Source organism: Tympanuchus pallidicinctus, unplaced genomic scaffold (assembly GCF_026119805.1).
Source record: "Tympanuchus pallidicinctus isolate F22 unplaced genomic scaffold, pur_lepc_1.0 scaffold1, whole genome shotgun sequence".
Lineage (NCBI taxonomy): Eukaryota > Metazoa > Chordata > Aves > Galliformes > Phasianidae > Tympanuchus > Tympanuchus pallidicinctus.
This window is the reverse complement of record NW_026294618.1, coordinates 60,481,964-60,501,080: the sequence shown is the minus strand read 5'-3', so window position 1 is coordinate 60,501,080 and position 19,117 is coordinate 60,481,964. Positions and strand designations below refer to the sequence as shown.

Sequence of the window (19,117 nt, the reverse complement as noted above, 5' to 3'; positions counted from 1 at the left end):
ATTAGGCAGTAGTTTATGTTCCGGATGTCAAAGTCACATCTTTGCCATTCTTCCATTCTTGTTTGTGTCTTAACAGAAGGACATAACCATACTTCACAAGTGAACTACCCTGGTGAGATAGCAATAACCGCATCGTTGTACATGAATAAATCGTCATGGTCATGAGTGTTAATGCACCACTTTGAATAAAGCTCTAAGACAAAAGTTATGACAGTAGCGTAGAATTAACTTACTTGAAGTAAATGTGGAAGTAAGCTGGGCAGTGGTGCATAGTGCAGCCTGGTTATTGTGGGTCCCAGTGACTGCAAACGATTGCCACCCACCCATGCAGCGCCCCAAGTTGTAACAGGTAGATTGTGTCCCTGTTTTAAATGGGAAAGATGTAATTCCACTGAGTGACAGGTTATGGATAAAGGAAGGGGCAAAACCTGACTCTTGGCATAACATGAGAGTAGTTGTTTCCCAAAAGTGCAATTCATGTAATCCTTTTTCTAGCTCATGTTGGTGCCACTGCTGCATTGTTCTTTTGTATTGCAAAAGACACACCTGCTGCCAAAGCCCTGAGGTCTGAGGTGCACAAGAAGGACTGAGGTTTCATCTCTGCAATGTGTGCTCAGGACAGAGGTGAACAGGGCTGGGCAGCTGCAGCTGTATTCCAAGCTGCTCCAAAGGGGTGCTTCTACAAACAAAGCAGTGTTTTGGAGTTGATAGTTAAACATGATTCAAAGCAATGTGTGGAATACACATAAAGGGCTTTTGCAGCAATAGTTTGAGTATGGAAACTTCTTGCTCCTTAATGCAGTAAGACCAGCCAGCTACTTACAAAGGCCTTCTCACCTCTTTTATATACTATTCACAGGCAAATGGTTGTTGTGTTCACTACTGATGCAAGTCTGGCATCAAATGACAGTTCAAACCCCATTTATTTGATGACCTTGATGAAGGTCTACTGTATATTGTTGTTTAGATCACAGCCTAGCAGACACTTCTGCATACTTTCAATTTAAAGCAGGATATAATTAATGTGTGATTTCTATCAACTCTCTGTGAGTCACTGATTCTGTGGTGCTGTGAAGGGTTTTGTGGGTTCCACTGATGCTTGGATGAGTCTGAGACAGTGTGGACGCATTTCCAGGGCATTCTGCCCTGCCTGGTCTGGCCAGTGGACACTGAGGTCTCTTCCATACATATGTGTCTTCAAGCTAACTTAGATACTTTTGGTGTTTTCTGTGGTTTTATTTTATCCTGGGCATTTCAAACCACTTTCAGCTCAGATGCACATCACTAAGTTGAATGTGTGCAAAATACAACATATACTCAAGTATCTTCCAAACCTGAGGGTCTTACGAGTGTACCCACATGCTCTGCTTATTTGTGTCTATTTGGCATTGTGCTCTGCTTGACGGAAAAGCTCGAACACCAGACAAAAATGACAAAAAACGTAACTCACATTCCATAGTGCTATATACATTCTCATGAAAAACTGAAATACAAGTTAAATACATACTTATTTTATTCCAGGCTATAGAATAAGTGTATTTAGGCAGTTTTTCAAAGTGTATTGTACACTGCATGCACAATTAATCAGTTTAATAGCTTGACTGTTTTACATTTTGTGTTCAAAGAACTGCATGACAGGCAATGAGATCATGTTATGGCACAAGTTGTTGTCCATTCGGACTATATTCATTTTTTCATAAAATTTTGGGAAACCCAAACTGATAGATGAAATGTCTATTAATCATCTTAATATGAGCATTTGCTCCAAGAAAGAAACTTCATACAAGTTATGTTCAGTTTATAAACCCCTCCAAATAGAGGATTTAAGACAAGAAATTTTGAACGTGATTTCATTGCAGTATTACACTGAAGACTGGTGTAATATTTGTCAAAATGATGTAACAGTTTCCAAATACAGGTTTTGGAATCTTTAGCTAGAAATCCAGGTAATATTTTAGGGCCCACACAGTTAGCTTTAAAAATGTCCTTGAAAGGATGACTTGTCTTTTCTGACAAGAACTTCTACCCTATGTGAAATATCTTATAAAGATAGATTATGACTAGCAGGTCACCATCAAATAGTAACATTAAGAATATGTAAGTCTACATTCGTAAAGGTTTTTGCATGCAGTTTTGTCTTACACATTGTTTAGATGTGTGAACCAAATGTTTGTGCCTCAAACACCAACCAACTTGAAATTACACTATGTAAGTATATACATATATGATGCTGTATATGTTTAGTATCACAGTAAATATAACTGGTATTAAATGATACTAGACATATGTAGGACCATAGTTAAATTCCAGTTAAGAAAAAAAGCCAGAAAAAATCATTCTTCTAACAGTATTTCACAGTAGAAGGAGGCAGTCCTTTCTCACTGACTTCTCCCCCCTCAGGATTTGTAAACATCATAGCTATTACTCTATCATTATAATAATTGAATATTTTATTCATAATGGTAAGTAACTAACCAACATGAATAAAGTTGTCATAACACAATAACACTTTCAGACAAAACAGTTATTTATTAAAAGAAACATTTATAAATACTTTGTCTTGCATTTTAAACTACATTTTCATAAATAACAATATTTAAAAGTGCTGAATATGGTAGGATAGTCAGCAACGCCACTGTAAACAGATTTGTTTTCCACTTTGTAGTTTTTTTTTTTTAGATCCCATTCTGTCAAACACTACAACAGTTAAAATAGTTGCATAGGGAATAGAGAATAGCCCTTTTAATCATCTCCTGAATTCTATATAAATTACAAAACCAAATGAGTTTAAGAAACAGTTTGTTAAATTGTTCTTATATATCCAAAAAAAGCACACAGGTTTCAAGTAAAAAGAATGACTAAAAAATTCCCCAACTTGCTATTTGAAGCATGTTCAATAAATTAAGAGGAAAAAAAAGAGAGAGAGAGAGAGGTAGTAAAATAAAGGAAAAAATAAGCCCCAGAAAATAAACTAATACCTGTTTCCTACCAGCTACTGTGTAGAGCCAGAGCAGCCTCGGTAGCAGCGATTTCAGCAAGAGCTGGCACCAAGGAGTAGCTTGCTGGTTGGAGCCAAGTTTGCTGGGGCTAGATTCCACTTAGTTACACAACTGTAAGACCTTTTGGACCCATCAAAAGCAATGGGAGTATGTTGTGTTTAGTCCTAGGAAAGTGAGAAGAACCTTGCCTCTAAAGTATTAGTACAAGACCAGAGCTGACAGTGTTAAATATATATATATACAAACATACATACATATATATATTTAACTAGTGTTCAAAACAATCTCATGGTTTATCTTTAGCAGTTTGTGAGGGATGTGAACACTCATTTGTCTCATATATGGTAGGTATGACGATGTTGGTTTTTTTAAGTTCCAAGTCACTCTCTTTTTAAACATCAAAATGCATCCTAAAATTGGACATTTTTGGATAAAAAGGCCAAGCAAACACTTACTAAAACCACCATGGCAGAAAAGTGATTGGAGAACTGCGCTGCATTAGCTCTCATTTAGGGCTCAATACAGGACTCTCTACCCAGGAAAGATACCCATTGAGTTTCAGTAGGCATTTTGCTTGGGTAAGAACTGCAGATTTAGGAGCCCTTGAAATTTGGTTTAATATTACATTCCAAACTCCTTGTTCTCAAGGAGTTACTCAAAATCAATGAGGCCAGAAGCTAAGTCTTCTTTAACCGACCACCTTGTAAAACATTACTTTGCTTAAAAACATTTTTTGACTGGATTTAGCCTTAAAAAAAAAAAAAAAGAAAGAAAAAAAGAATCTTACAGGACAAATGCAATTCATCAAAATGTTCTAAAATGCTCTAAAATGCTACATGTAGGCAATTTTTTATTAAATTTCTTTATTAAAAAAAAAAACTAAATTATCAAGCTTTCTGTGTTTGTTTTTTGTTTTCTTATTTTTTTTCTTTTTTCTTTTTTCTTTTTTTTTTTTTTGCTGAAGTACATAACATTATACAACAGTGTTAGAACTGGATAGCCAGTCTTTAATAAATCAATTACAGTATCTGACATCTGAAATGTACATTGAAAATCTTTGTTCTTTTAACAATTAAACAATATCAGCGCATAGATTGTGTCACCCAGATACGGATCCCTTTTAGTGGTTTGTGCTTTTTTTTTTTTTTTTTTTTTTTTTGACATTGCAAACTCTGTAATGAAAATGCCACAGTTTTGGCAGTGAACAACCAGAGGAATCCTCCATGTGATTTATTTTAAATAAACAGTGATAAATAGCTCTTTCTTTTTCTATACAGAAATATTGGCTTCGAAAAGTCAGTGTATTGTACTCAGTAGAGCATGTTGAGTAATGCTACACCTTAAAAATTGGCTTTTTTCAGTTAGTGATGTTAAAAAATGCAAGCCTCTTTCTGGTTTGCTGCAGTTGTTTCTATGTACCATTAGACTGTATTGCACAAAAAAGTTCTTAAATACAGATATAATTTATGTTATTGGATTAAATATTGCAACAACTAAGTGGTAAGTGAAGCAGTTTTACCTTGCACATGCAGTGTGAGGATACACAAGGAGACTGTTCATAAAACTACAAATACATCATTGCAATCTTGACTGCAGTTGGGTGAAAGGGTTGTGAAACAAATGTATTTTGGCAAATCCGTTGTTTGCCTCCCATGCTATTTCAGGCAAGGAGGACCTTGGTAAAAATGTAGACAGAGACCATAGTATGTATTTGTTTTCTTCACAGTAGCCTGAGTAGAGCTAAAGTGTAGTTCTCCAGGAACCCAGCTCCAGATGTTAATAAACTACTTTTCTTCTGTCCCGCCCACCCCCGAAAAGATCAAGTTATTTTATTTGAAAATTAAAATTAAAACTAAGTTTCAGAAGTAGAGCCTGTAATACTTTCAACAAGAGACTTATAAATTTGAGAGTTCAAGAACCTCGGGAAAGAGTCTCTATGCATTAAGGTGTATATCTGGAGTTGGGCATCTTCATACATATGAGGACTGGGATCCAGCAAGTTTCTGTTGATCACTTCTCTCACCCGGGAGTCAAGACTAACCTGAAGAAGATGAGAACAGATGGATATTATATAGCAATGTTGGAAAGGTAGTAGAAATCTCTTTATTTCATATGGTTTGTTGAACATGTCAGGTTCATTGCTTTATTCAAGGTATATTCTGACTTTCAGAGCCATTGTTCTAAAATGCACACACGTGATTTCAAACTCAGATGGTTGACTTTATTTCAGTTTTGCTGTGGTCTTTGCATCCATCTTAATAGCTGTAAGATGAAATACTTCTATTTAACAATACAGTGCTACTAAATAAAGTTCTGCATTAACCTGGATTTCCCAAAATAAGTTATTATACGCTGAAACATTTTACTTTTTACATATTTAGACATATTTCTCAAAAGGAATGTTGAATGACCCTTTTTTGGAGAGCTGAAATGTTGTTGTTGTTTTTTCTGATCAGTAGTGCTTCAATATGTAGAAGCTTCTTATTCAGCATTCTCCTCTGAATGTGTCACAGACTATTTTTTTTCCATTTTTTTTTTCATTTGCTACACTTATAACTCACAAGTTAGCCAGATTTTTTTTTTTTTTAATTAATCTCCCCATTAATATTGGATATTTCAGATTTGCTCTTCTTTTCATCTGGGAATTTATACTTACAGGTTGTCATGTGTCCCCACTGAAGTTGTAAGAAAGTTTCAGTTTTAACTTCTAATTTAATTTCCTAGTCAGAAAATGGCATATTATGCTTGGGAAGAATGCACAGATGATTTTAGATTATCATTTAGAAGTTGGAGTGGATATACAGGTTACTAAACTCTAGTAAAAAAAAATGTAAACAATAAAATTAGTGCTTTCTGGATTAAGCAGAATGGCTATAGCAGGGACCAGCACTGGAACCAGCAAGGGTTTTCTCATCTAAGAAAAACAATAGAACATCTACTATAGAAATACTGAGCAAGGATGAGCTAAGCTACTATGATTTAAACTTATGAGGAAAATACACATTAAGATTTAAGCAATTGCTTCCCTCTGACATGTGCATGCAGGCACATATCTTAGCAAGATCAGTTCATGAGGCTAGCCAACAGATTCCTCATTACCAAGCAAAATGGCTCAAACAAGAAAGCTCACATTTGGCAGGATAGTGGTGTTTCTTTGCTATTGAATACTGTAAAAATTAATTGCCATTATAGAATGAAACAAATTAATTATGGATCTCTTAATTCACATTGTAGTTTTTCAGTGACTCACTAAAGCCATATGGCAATACTAATTGCAATTATTAAAGTTATCTCTTTGGTACATAGATGTGTACAAGGTATTTGTTTAGCACATCCTGCCTCAGTGATTTCATCACTGAACAAGGCTGAATATTTCAGCTCCTATGCCAAAGTTTCATCTGGAATAGGATGCTGGAATGACTGAGAACTTTAAAGCTCCCATTCTGATCTAAAGCATTGCAAACTGTTCTCATTTGCCTCATATGGTTTCCAGTAGGGGCAGGAGAAGTTGGGTTGATGACATCCTTGCGTGTACAGGGCATGAAGTTTGTGAGCAGTTTTCTTAAATCCTAAGTCCAAAAAGAGTTTTTTAGTCTTAGCTGCTGGTTCCTATTGGCTTTGGAAAGCAACAGGGCATATAGTAAATATGTGTATACTAGATACACATATATACTGTCAGAAATACAGTAGCTTGCTGTATTCACAGTTATCTCACTTCAAAGTTAAAACATACACTATTTTACAGAGAATGTAAGGGAGTTTTAAATGGCTGTGGGTTTCCTTCATAAGGATGAAATTGCAAATTATTACTAAAAACAGTACAAAGGTAAAATGTAGCAAGCAAGGTCCATAAGTAAGCATAAATTAACACACACAGAAACAAAGAAGAGTTGCTAAATGTGACTAACTAAACGTGACGAACGTAGCCTAAGAAACTCTTCTACAATGCCTGCATATTTATTTATCTGTCTTTTGTATATCTATATATTTGTCTGTTCCAAACTGTGATTTGATGCTTTTACTCCACTCCATTTGAAAATCATTTCAGTTGGAGAACTGAAGAAAACTGTTTATAATTTCCTGGATATTATCACACTTTTCATTAGAGGAAATATGTGATCACAATTCTTAGACTATTTTGATTGTATCTAGGAATAACCAAAGCAAATTTTGCTTCTTTCCCCAGACAGCTGTTGCACCAGATAAATCTGTTATTATTCTGACTTAAATCCCCCTGTGTTGTACAGGACACTAATTGTGAATCTATTCCATTATTTAAATACCATGTTAAATATTATTTTATTTGTCATATGTTGCTGAATATTTTGGCGTCATTTCTCCAGAAATCCATTTTCATGATGTACTTCGTGTCTTTGGCAGGCAAGTTGCATTACTAAAGAAGCTTTCCTGTTTCTTACCCTTCTGTTTCTGGAATTTCCCTTTCATTCCTCTTGTACAGAGAGCTTTGAGGAGTTGTGGCCAGTGATTCTAAACAGCTCGGTCCTTATGTCAGCACATGTTCCATCCCTCTCTTTCTCATTTAATCTCCTATACTGAGAATTGCTCTCATCTGACAGATCAGGCAGACTTTTCGACCCTTTCTGGCAATCCAGATTTAGCATGTCTGCTCTGGAATAGGAGAAGCCAATCAAACATTTACGGCTTTACCTCTTTTGGTGAAAGTATAGAAATGTAATCTTCATATATAAGTCTTGCTTTTTCTTCAATAACTTTCTTGTTCTGTTCCTTCTTTAGATCTTCACATGCAAGCCAAAAAAGCAGGTTCTCTTCACTATACTCTGTTCGAAGAAACTCTCTAAAAAGGTTCCTCCCAGCTGGTGTTTTCATCATCTTGTCAAAATTCTGAGCCCAAGACAAAATTTCATCTGCAGTAGGGTTTTGGCTGCAAAAGCAAAATATCATTACAAATATGTTTCTATTTTTGTAACAGTGTTTTCATACATTTGTCCAAAATTTATCCTTTCTGCTGTACTTCAGTCCAAAGTGAAAACCAGAATCAACAAGGCTTCAGCAGTGACAGGAGAAATTTGTTCACTCTTCACTTGCTCATTCATTATCTCAATAGCCCACTAAATGTGTTTAATATTAAGAGACATGCACTTGGCTTTCTGCAAGTTTTCTACTTGTGTTGTTCACCATCAGACTAAAGAAAAATCCAGTGACAGAAGTGAATTCCTGCCCTGCAGTTAAAGGAGATATGAATGCAGGCAGCTGACAGTGGGTTCTCTGTCCTGTCAGGCTTGAGGGACACCTCATGTCTCTGCCTGCTTCTGATAAGATTTGGCCAATCTCTGCCTGCCACACAATTTGGTTCAGCAAAGACGGGAAAAACAAAAGGTTCTTGGCAGTCAGGAGCATACTAATGAAGGCCAACAAAATAGTAATTCAGAGAGCTTTTAAATTAGCATATTTCTCTGTGCTTGTACCTAAGGGTTGCTAAGCTTCTCTCTGGTGCTATTGACCTGAATGATGATTTACTGGCACAAGATGTGATGGATGTTTCTGGCAAAACTGGAGAGAGAAGAAATGGGAAAAAATCCTTATTCCATTTTCTGAAGGAGGCTATTTACAGCTCATAACAGGATGCACAGGATGAGTGAATGAACAGAAGACCAGTCTTTGCCACTAATCCATAAGGTACAAATGAAAAGTCTGAGAAGGTCATACTCAAGTTACTTAACAACAGCTAAGCATGGTTTCACACTTTGAGTGCTCATCCTCCCCTTCCTGATAGAATACAACACAAGAATTTTAGAGTCTGCTGTTAACACTGTCTTTGTAATCATGTTGCACAATAAGTGACATTTGTCCATATAATTTTAAGTTCATTTTTCAACTGATAGTCTGCATGCAAGACAGAGTGGGTGTCAGGAAGCTATTTATGACACTTTTTTGGCAGACTAAAAGATCTAATAAATGAGAAAGGATTTAACATTTAAACTAAACAGAAAAACAAAAAAGTATAAACATGCAGATTTTATGGTGAAAAGTCTTCTCTCTGAAGAAAGTGAAATGAATCTGCTGGAAAGGGTGGAGCTGGCAAGCAATCCATGTTGCCTAGTTATCAGTTTGGAAAATATCTTTACTGCAGTTGGATGAATATAAAAATATATGAAAAAATACAGAGTAAGGCCATTTTGATCGAGTTTCATCTATTAAGATGTAAAACATCTGTAAGGTATATCATTTCATTAAAAACTGATTTCCCATTCCCCCTCCAAAATGCCAGTTTCCTGAGGAGATTTGTGAATAACAGCCCTGTGGTATACAACTAGATTAGCTTAAAAAGAGAATCATGCAGAATCTCCAATTTGATAAACTAAGTCTCATTTATGTCTAAATAACTTATCTTGATCTTGGGAAATAGGAGAAAACTCCTTTGTTGAAGTCTTAAATTTGTTAGACATGAAAGGCAGCCTAAACAATGCATCAGGGCAGTGTCTAAATGTTCCTTGTTCCTAGGTACATGAAAGAAGAGGTCAGCACTGAGATAGGATATTTAAACCTATGGATGTTCTCTTACCTGCTGCTCAGGTATAGCCATGACACACAGAACAGGCCTGATGTGTGCTGAGAGCAGCGCCAGTCAGTTACAACTGGAGTACATCATATAAAATGGGACACTGAGGACAGGACAAGGGCCATTCTGCAGTCCTTGCACCCTTCTGCTCACACCTCCTCCATTTTTTGCAACAAAAACTGGCAGTTTCTGCAGAATCTACTAACTTAAGAGCTGGTATAGACAAAACAAGGTATAAACACATCTCTTTACCTCCAAAGCTTTTGAAGTGGATCTGTGAGTAGCTGCACTGCTGAGGTTATACTTGGCCCTTGTTTGAATTTTACCTAATAAGTTCATATAAGTTTCACTAGCAGTCGATGGGAAACTATAGGTTTTGCCATAGACTAAATTCAGCTGGCCTATGTTATGATCTAGAGTTACTGTACCAGTACCTTAAGTTATGCAAGATGCAGTTTTATAACATGGCCGAGGTGAATTAAATTATTTAGGATTAATTTTTACCTAAACAATCTCTTTACCTGCTACCTCCACCTCTTTCTTTTGAGTTGAATCAGCTCAGATAAGTATCAGCTGGGGTACAGTTAGTGGTGGGGAGGCAGAAGAGGAGGGAGCAGAAGGACAGCACAGAAGGCAAATCTCTGAAGGCAGGGAGCTGTTAATTCACAGCTTTGAATTAACCACGACTTCTTCATGTGAAGCCACACCCCTGCACTCTTAATATTCCACTGACAGACCATTCAGTCTTCCTTTCTTCTGCCTAACACCAACAACGATGTTGATAAACTCCCCAGAATTCAAGATCTGGACCATTAGTGAGCTCTTTCATTAAGCTTTGTACTTCCTTTGCAAAGCAAAGCTACAAAGCTGCAGCGTTAAAATCTGCGAAACATTTAATCCCAGCAGGGAATGTCATGAAGTAAACAGATTCATCATGATGGAGTGCTTCTGTAAATTCTTTGCAGGTGACCTGAATTCCAGGGTGCTCAACTGTACTAAAGTTCAGCATAAAACAACTGGAGGATATAAACAATTAAGACATTCTCATATAAAGAAAAAAAAAAAAAATCTGTCAAGTCAGTTCACTACATGTTCTCTGTCAGTAAGGGGAGAAGTCTATAGTGCTTTTGTATTTTGTGGAAGTTTTTTTATTTATCCTTTCAAAACATGAAAAACAATGGTGGTACTGAGATATTTTGTTTGTGTTGCTTTTAAATTCAATCATATCCTCCTGAATTAAGTTTTAATTTACTTTTTATGGGATTAAAGAACTTAAAGCCACAAGTTCAGGTTTTTCCCAACACAACAAATATTTGCACAACCTTCAAACAGAAACAGAAGCTCAGACTTTCAGAATATGTACGCCTGTCTCTCAAGATGTGTGTTTCCTTAGGCAATTCATGTAAAACCATAAACCAAGCTGATGTACAAAAATTAAGCATGTTAAAAATTCTGACTGTAAAATACACTTTTGTCCAAGTTATTTTTCCTTCTTGACAGGGTAAGTAGAAGAAAACGATTCCACAAACAGCAGAGGCCCATGGATCGATTTAACTGTTTTCACGCATCTTCTGTTTCTCTCCATTGCTTTGTACTCATAAATATGAAACTGTCAGTAAGGCACTGTTAGCATTACATGATAATGTAAAATGATTTTGAATCATTTTAGAAGTCTAAAAAAAACAAGGCAAATTAGTTACAGGTAAATTAAAAAAAAAATAACTGAACAAAGTTTCAGCAACTTACCATTCTTCAATAACTTGGATGCTTTCCATTTTGGTTGTATGTGTTGGTCTTCCTGCATTGTCTCCTCTATCTTCATTCCTAACAGTGAGGCTGCAATGTAGTACAACACTTTATTTTGTCTAGAGAATGTTAGTTTAAAACAACGACTACAATAATGCAAACTTTCAAAAGCTATAAACATATTTCAAGTGTAATTTTTCACTCTTACCACTAAAATTTATACCCAACTTTCGGAGAGAAATTTTTCGACAACAATTTTTTTCCTGTAATAATGGTGAATATTAATTAACATGTGTTATTAGAATGTATGATTTTTTTTTTAAACTGACAGTTTATCCACTGAAAGTTGGACAAAAAGTCAGAGATCATGTTTGGAGTGAGTTTACTTAGTAAATCGTGAATAATGTTAGTAACAATAAGGATAAGGGGGATAAGAATATCTGAACTGATGAGATATTGCTATTCCACCAGTTCTTTATGAACATTCCCTTTTTAGTCTCTTGGATATGGAGTCAGTATATGGCTTGGATACAGAACTTAACATGTGGCATTTCCTTGCAATTTCATCTAATTCAAATTTCTTTTTCATTCCAAAATATAAAAGTTTCCGTCCTTTCAAATGAAAGGCTTCTGTTGCCCTCATGTTATTAGAAGCAAATCTTACAAGAAAAGAGACTTCCTTAATATGAGGTGTTTCTTGCTTTGTTGTTGCCGATTTTGAGCTGGTAATTTGCATCACTTACTTTTCTATGAATGCTCTCTATGCGTGTTCTGTACCATGGTACTGACAGAGAAAAAATACAGTCCCTAATGATTACTGAAATAATGTGCATTTTGAATAACTTATGTATTCATACAGGAACCGTGGTTCCAATAATAAAGCTTAAGAAGTGGAAAGTAGTAAGAAGGTAACTTCCCTTAACTGGGTATTCCCCAGGTGTTCAATTGAGAGAAAACAAGCAGCCAAGCAAAAAAAATCCTCCCACTCAGACCCAAGGATGCTCTAATTTTTAATATCTAGGTTCTATCATACAGTGATGCTCTCAATCATTCTAAGCAGAGATATGCAAAAGTATGCTGATACTGTAAAGCTTTCCCTCCTGCATTAATCAGAATAATTTGTACTCAGTTCTAAAAAATCCCAACTTTGGGACATTTTTAGTACAAATGACTTTTCTTCCGGCACCTTTGCATTTCTGAGTTTTATCAATATGTTTTCAAGCATCTGTCAGAGTTAATGGGTGATCTCAACTACTTTTTGAAAATTGTCAGTTTAAGCTCCCAGGTAAAGCAGAGCACATATTAAGACTTAAACATTACAAAGATGTAAACTTCTAAATAAAGCTGTTTGATGCTTGCTGTTCCTTCACTTACCTGCCAAGACCTTAGTTCAGGCCTTTGGTCCTGCTTCCCCTGTTACAGCGTAGGAATGCAGCTCCAGTGCTGCTAAGGTTTTAGGATGTCATCAACTGCTGCAGGAGAAACAACACATCCTGAACTCTGGGATTGGCAGGTAAAAAGCTCTTCCATCTCCTCTGACCTGATGTTTGTCTGTCTATAAAGGGAGCACCCATGGAAAGCGATGGGAGTTCCATATATAGAAGGAGAGTAAAAGGAGCCATTTGCTTTCTGTCTTGTAATCTTTAAGTCCAGACATGTAACTGCTTAGGGTTCACTTTGTGTCTGGGTGGAGCACAAAGTAGGGCTGAGAGAGAAGCAGAGAAGTCACAAAGCTGCTCTCCCTCCCTCCTTTGCAATCTCCAGTAGAGCCTCATTTGTGTTTTCTGCTGGGTTGGAAGAACTGTCAGTCCTTTAGTCCCTGGAAAAGAGAGACAGTGGAAGGAAGCAGGAAACAGCTTGTGTTCTTTGGGAATGCAACAGGGTGTTTACTTGAGTCTTAGAAGTGGCTGCCTGTTTTCTTTCTCCTATCACATAAACAGCAGCTAAACTGCACTGAGACGATTGTTGCTACTGCACAGTAGACTTATCTCAAGGTTTGGATGCAGAATCTTACTGGAAGTAGAATGTGACTCATGTGAGAGCAGTAAATCTACCCTCCTAATTTAATTTGATGTCTGGGGTCAGATGCTGATTGTTGTGCTCATGCAGAATCTCTGCAAAACTTTGGAAAACCAATATGGGTGGATGAAAGGGGAAGACAAGTAGTGAGTGGTAAACAAGAAAGAAAAATAGATAAAATAGACAGGAAATCCACGTTGACCTCATTGTACTTTTTACCACAGGAGTAATGGATCAGTCTCGTGCATCTGGATTGTCTGTAGGATTACATGTTGGTAAAAAGTTCAGATAGTGGGTCCAGAATGCATAATACAGTTTTCTGGTAGATGGATCTGATTCCTTTATCTCAGCATTTACACTGAAGGCCAACAGTTGGTTAGACGGTGCTGTGAAACAGGGAAGACTCTAAAGAGGTGTTATATTTGGTTGGAGCAATTTTTCAAATTTAGGTATTGTAGTTAAAACTGTGCTAAATTTATAATACACCATGGACTAAATTCTGAGTTATGTTTCCAGTGACAACCACTAGTCCTGTATTTTAATTCCTATTTATCTACATCTGTCAAGACTGGAGTTCCATCGGATACATTTCTTTTGATATGTTTTTCCTGTGAAAGAAACCATCATTTTAACTCAGTAGTACATTCAATTCAGACATGTTCTGTTTCCACTCAAGGAACTGGTTTGTGTTTGCTTAGAAAAAAAATTAAATATTTACACATTTTTGACTGTAAAGCTAACTTGAAAGCAGCCCTTAAATAATACTAATCACAGTAACACACTGCTACCTTTCACATCAAAATGACAGCATGGCATTGTTATTTGCTAAGTTGCTATCTTCAGTTGAAAATAGCCCATCTGCTCACATTCCCCTGTGGAATTCAAGCAGTCCTCAGTGGGAAAGGCACTCTGCATATCCTTCACACACAGTTCCATCATGGGAGCTAGCTGACTATAGCAGAAGAATTATGCTGTCTAGCATAGCAACTAAATATTAAAAGTAACAGGATAGAGATTAAAAAATGATCTTGGATATTTAAGGATTTAAGAAGAGGAAATAGTTTATTTATCTTATAAAAAAAGTAGTCAAATAAAAGGGAGGTTTTTTAGTTATTTTAACACATCTGTTTTAAAATAACTTACATGGTGCCTGTTATTATTTATAGTACATCCAACAAATATCTTTAGAGACCTAAAATGTCCATGATAAAACTAAAACAAAACTAATGAGGCCTTAAAAAGTGAAAATTTGAGATGTCTAAAGGAAGAGAATAAGTAGAAAGTACAAGCAATGGTTTGTTTCTGTTCCTTTGGAAGGTGTCTTTTACCCAATTTTATGCTTGTTTTATTGCTCTGGAGAGTGTGGTAAGAAGTATTTCAGTAAGCCCAGATGACCTGATCTTTATGTAGCTTTCAAATATATCTTGGGTTCCTGACTTTTATAAAAGCAGTAGATGTTTTAACTTCTGCAGATGTATCCTTATGAATAGTTTCTGTTTGAAGTCAGTGCCTTTGTATTGTGCTACTTTAGAAACTTTATAAGTAAAAATGTTTTTGAACAGAGACAGTTTGAAGAAGTATACAAATTGAAAACGTAACCACATATACAGTTAAACTATTGGGATTATTCACCTGTTCATATTCATGTTCAGCAATTGAATAGTTGTTCTGTTGAATAATTATTTCACTAAATCATGAGCCCATTGATGTATGGTAAGTAATAAAAGCCAAGCTAAGAGCAAAGATCTCATTACCTGTCCTCAAGGCATTTCCATCCATGGGTAGAACGTTAAAAGTTGCCTAGCTTCCCTGCTTCTGCACTTACCTCTACTGTCAATAGGAAACTAACAATTATTTAGATACTGGACCTCATCTTCCACTTACTGTGTATTTAGTCTATTAATAATTTTTCATTGCTTCCTAAAGCTCAGTGTGGCACATATTAGTGCCTACATCTAGTGAATCAGTGAAATTGCTGTTATGGCAAGAAAACTTCCATAGTGACAGATGCTAAGACTGATATTAGATGTGTATGGCTACCAACAGTTACTATTTACTCATTATATGCATCATATGCAATATATTATCACAACATTTTTGCAACAAACTAATGAACCAAAACTTTTCTGGCACTGAAAACACTGTCACGATGAAAGCCCATACCCTTAGTAGCCTTTACTGTGCTGCCATGAAGATATGCAGTAGAAATCAAACTGGGACGTTGTGGTAGGCTACTGAGTTGCTATTCAGGAGATCTTTGTTCAATTCCTAGTTGTTTGTTGAAGTTTTTAGTTTATTCTTTTGCTGATTTTTTTAGCTTCATCTCCAGATCTTTGATTCCTTTACTTCTATTATAAGCATCTGACATAAAATAAGTTATATGAACAGAAACGTATTTTCCTATTTTTAATTCAGATGCAGAAGAAGTTCAGACTGGTATCTCCTGTTATTTTTGGTTGTGGATCACCTTGATCAGACTTTCTTCAACACTTCGGTTCAATACTTTGGTCACTGAAAAATCAGCTGTTTGCACAGCTCTGTTCATGTGCTGGAGCATAGGAAGTTCCGCACAAATGTGTGCAAGAACTTCTTTATGGTGAGGGTGACGGAGCACTGGAACAGGCTGCCCAGGGCGGTTGTGGAGTCTCCTTCTCTGAAGATATTCTTCTTGCCTGGACGCCTACTTGTGCGACCTGGTGTAGGGAACCTGGTAAGGAACCTGCTTTGGCAGGGGGGCTGCACTCGATGATCTCTGGAGGTCCCTTCCAACCCCTACAATTCTGTGATTCTGTGTGATTCTGTGCTGCAGCATGATCCAGTGGAAATCAGAGATGTTGCTCTGTGATGCTGTGTAGCACTAAAGCAGACAACTATACTGGCACTCTTTAATTTCTTTATGAAACAGAATTTTTTCTTTCTGACACCTTGTTTTTCTAGTAGATGGAAACTGATGCCTGAAGGCATCGAAGGCATGGCTGTGCTTACGACCAGAGTGTGAATTTGCTATATTGTATACATTAATAATGATGAGAAATAACAGCAATATCTTCATGATCCATTTGTAAAGAACAATACAGCTATGTCAATCTCAAAATTACTTAGGCAGAGTCTAGTCAGTAATGCTATCTTCTATCTCACATCTAATGTTGTAAAAAATAGGCATCCATCAAATAGAAATTTTACCTGAGCAATATCATCCAAAGATAACTTTTTTTTTTAATTGCTAGCTGAGTGAAGAATGCTTCCAAGGGTTCATTTTTGTTACAATAAGTGAATAAGAAAAAAACTTCAACTAGAGTACTGTTTTTTATGAAGAAGTGAAGTCTTGCAGTAGATATTTTCATAGGCTCAGGTTACATTATATCTTGTGTGCTACTGGCTGTAATAGAGAGAAAGGGGATGCATCAGACTTCAAAACCACATATTGCAGATTCTTATGAGAAGATCATCTCACTCACTGTGACATTTACCCCTTTTTATTGAACATCTCCAGGGACAGTAACTTCACCAATTGCCTGCTCAGCCTGTTCCAATACTTCACTGATTTTTCTGAAAAGAATTTTTTCCTAATATCCAACTTTGTCAATAAGAATAGAAAGACAGACTAAATCACTTAGATTGTTGTAATTTTAATATATGCAAATCTTAAAAGTGCAGAGCAATCTTCACCAAATTAGTAGTGCTAAAGTCTGGCTTGTGTGGTGGTCTAGAGCAGAGATTCTGGTGACAAGGTCAGCGTAAGTTATGAATATTTAGCTCACTGAAAGATGTGAACCAGTAAAAACTGCAAATTTGGTATTTCAATATATTTTCATTGGTTGCCTGTGAGAATCTTTGAAGGGGAAATAGCAGTCAAGAGCCTTGGGAATCACTTACTTAAGGTGATCAGAATCTGACCTTATCTGATTCAACAGAACATCATCATCTTCGTTGCAAAGGTGAAACAGATTAAAAAATAAAATAAAATAATGCATTTGTCATACAGTTTTTGTCCACTCTAATTCTTTAATAAGATTAACAGATCTTCACTGAATTCAGTGAAGAAATACAGGATGTAAAATTTTGTTGAAAACATGTTAGAATCCTAGTGTAAAAATAGCTACATCCCTCTTGGAGGTAGTGAACTGTCTTATGTTTAAAACTAAATGATGGAGAGTATATTTAGTAGACTGTCATAGGAAGGATGCCTGCTGGGGAAAAGCCAATAATTACCATAAGGCTAGAAGGCTATAATCAGCCTACTTGGAAGCGTCCACTGAAACTAGAATGTCATTTCAAAAGGTCCAGGTACCTGTGGTGCTAAGTTTCCTAAGTGCCAGAGTAACATTTGCGCTACGTGAAAAAATGGTGCAAGAGACATTTATAATCCAAACTGTTTCTACAAGAAAAAAAAAAAAAAGGAAACAAACCTGGAGTCCACCTTGGACTCAGCTAAAAAATGTATTAAAAAAATGTCTGCAAGGTTTACTTCATGTAAGAAAAAAAATGCAAACATTCTGTTTTGGCTTCTTCTGTTTTTAAATAAAGCAAGCATTTGCAAGTTTAGCATCCTGGAGATTTTATGTTGCAGCTAAAAATCCTCCAGTATTTTAAAGCTTCAGAAGGTGGAAAGAATGTGTAGTCATAAACCTTCCAGCTCACGTGGTCAGCTTTTTCTGTGATCGCATCACTCTGACCTGCAACCATAAAAGCCACAATGATAACTAGATGATAACTGGCTTCTGATTTTTTTTTTTCCTCATACATCACAAAAGGTAAAATAAAAATGAGACAGATAATAAAAACAGACACTTTGTTTCTTCCAATGGCTCCCTTTCCAGTTTTCCTTGGTGGTATTATTTCTTTTCAATTCAGTTTTCTGCATTGTAATGTGGTGTACTTCAGAATTTTCCCCTTTTCCCATCTCTTTTTTTGAAGAGCATAGAGCTGAGAAACAATGTGTAACAGACAGTTGAGCACTTACATGTGCTGTGAATGTCCTTTCAACTGAAAAACTGAGTGCTCAAGATCCAGTAATTGTAAATGCAGGCAGTCTTCTGGCTCCCATATGAATCTTTCTGCATACTGTAAATCCTGTAGGCCATTGGGGAGCTTAAGGTGGAAATTTCCTGCACTGATTTTTGCTAATGAGTACAGAAGTTATTTCACAGACCCTTCTGCTGTGATGTGGTAGAGAAAGCAGATGACTGCAACCAAGTTTGTGTTGGATACAAATTTGACAGTCAAAGACACTTCAATTCAATTCAATTCAATTTTAGACACCAGATTTCCCACAAAACGATGTTTCTGAAAAAATTTCAGACTCTTCAAATTTTGTGATTTGTTTGATGTTCTTAAAATCAATGCTCTGATTATGCAGTAAAACAACCTATAGTTTTGGTTTCATTCATTGTTAGTAACTGTTATTTTAACTGTTTGTATTTATTTCCAGGTAATGAGATCCAAGATATATTTAAATGAAATATTGTGCTTAGCTTTATTAAATAGCTTAACTTTAAAAAACTCAAAAAGTTACATTCTGTCATAGGAGATGTTCTCCCCAGTAAGATTTCTGATTATAAGTTATTTTCTAGTAAGAAAACAATTAACCAGAAAATCCAGAATGTACAATTCTTAACTTCAAAATACTTCAGATTTATTAGTTTATTATCTCTCCTGCAAATACTTTTTCACCTTTCATTCAGAATCATGTTTATGCTAAGCAATGTGGAGAGAAGCTTGAAGAGCAATATCTTAAAGCATCAAAATCCCGAAACACAACAAAACCTAATTTTTTTCTGATCTTTTTTTCCTTTTTAATACTGTTACTTAC

General features: G+C 36.0%; 1 protein-coding gene across 3 annotated transcripts in view; it reads right to left on the bottom strand.

Annotated features, from left to right (window-relative positions):
* Positions 1 to 2,432: 2,432 nt before the first annotated feature.
* Positions 2,433 to 19,117, bottom strand: part of RGS17 (regulator of G protein signaling 17) — a 67,643-nt gene continuing 50,958 nt past the window's right edge. For 2 of the 3 annotated variants that reach the window (XM_052694553.1, XM_052694543.1), the window contains exons 3-5: positions 11,287 to 11,376; positions 7,668 to 7,902; positions 2,433 to 5,040 (exon numbers count right to left, since the gene is read on the bottom strand). In XM_052694553.1, coding sequence (XP_052550513.1) covers positions 4,852 to 5,040; positions 7,668 to 7,902; positions 11,287 to 11,376 — 514 coding nt within the window. In that variant the 3' untranslated portion in view covers positions 2,433 to 4,851. The remainder of the gene's footprint in view (positions 5,041 to 7,667; positions 7,903 to 11,286; positions 11,377 to 19,117) is intronic. The other variant, XM_052694562.1, reaches the window with a different exon arrangement.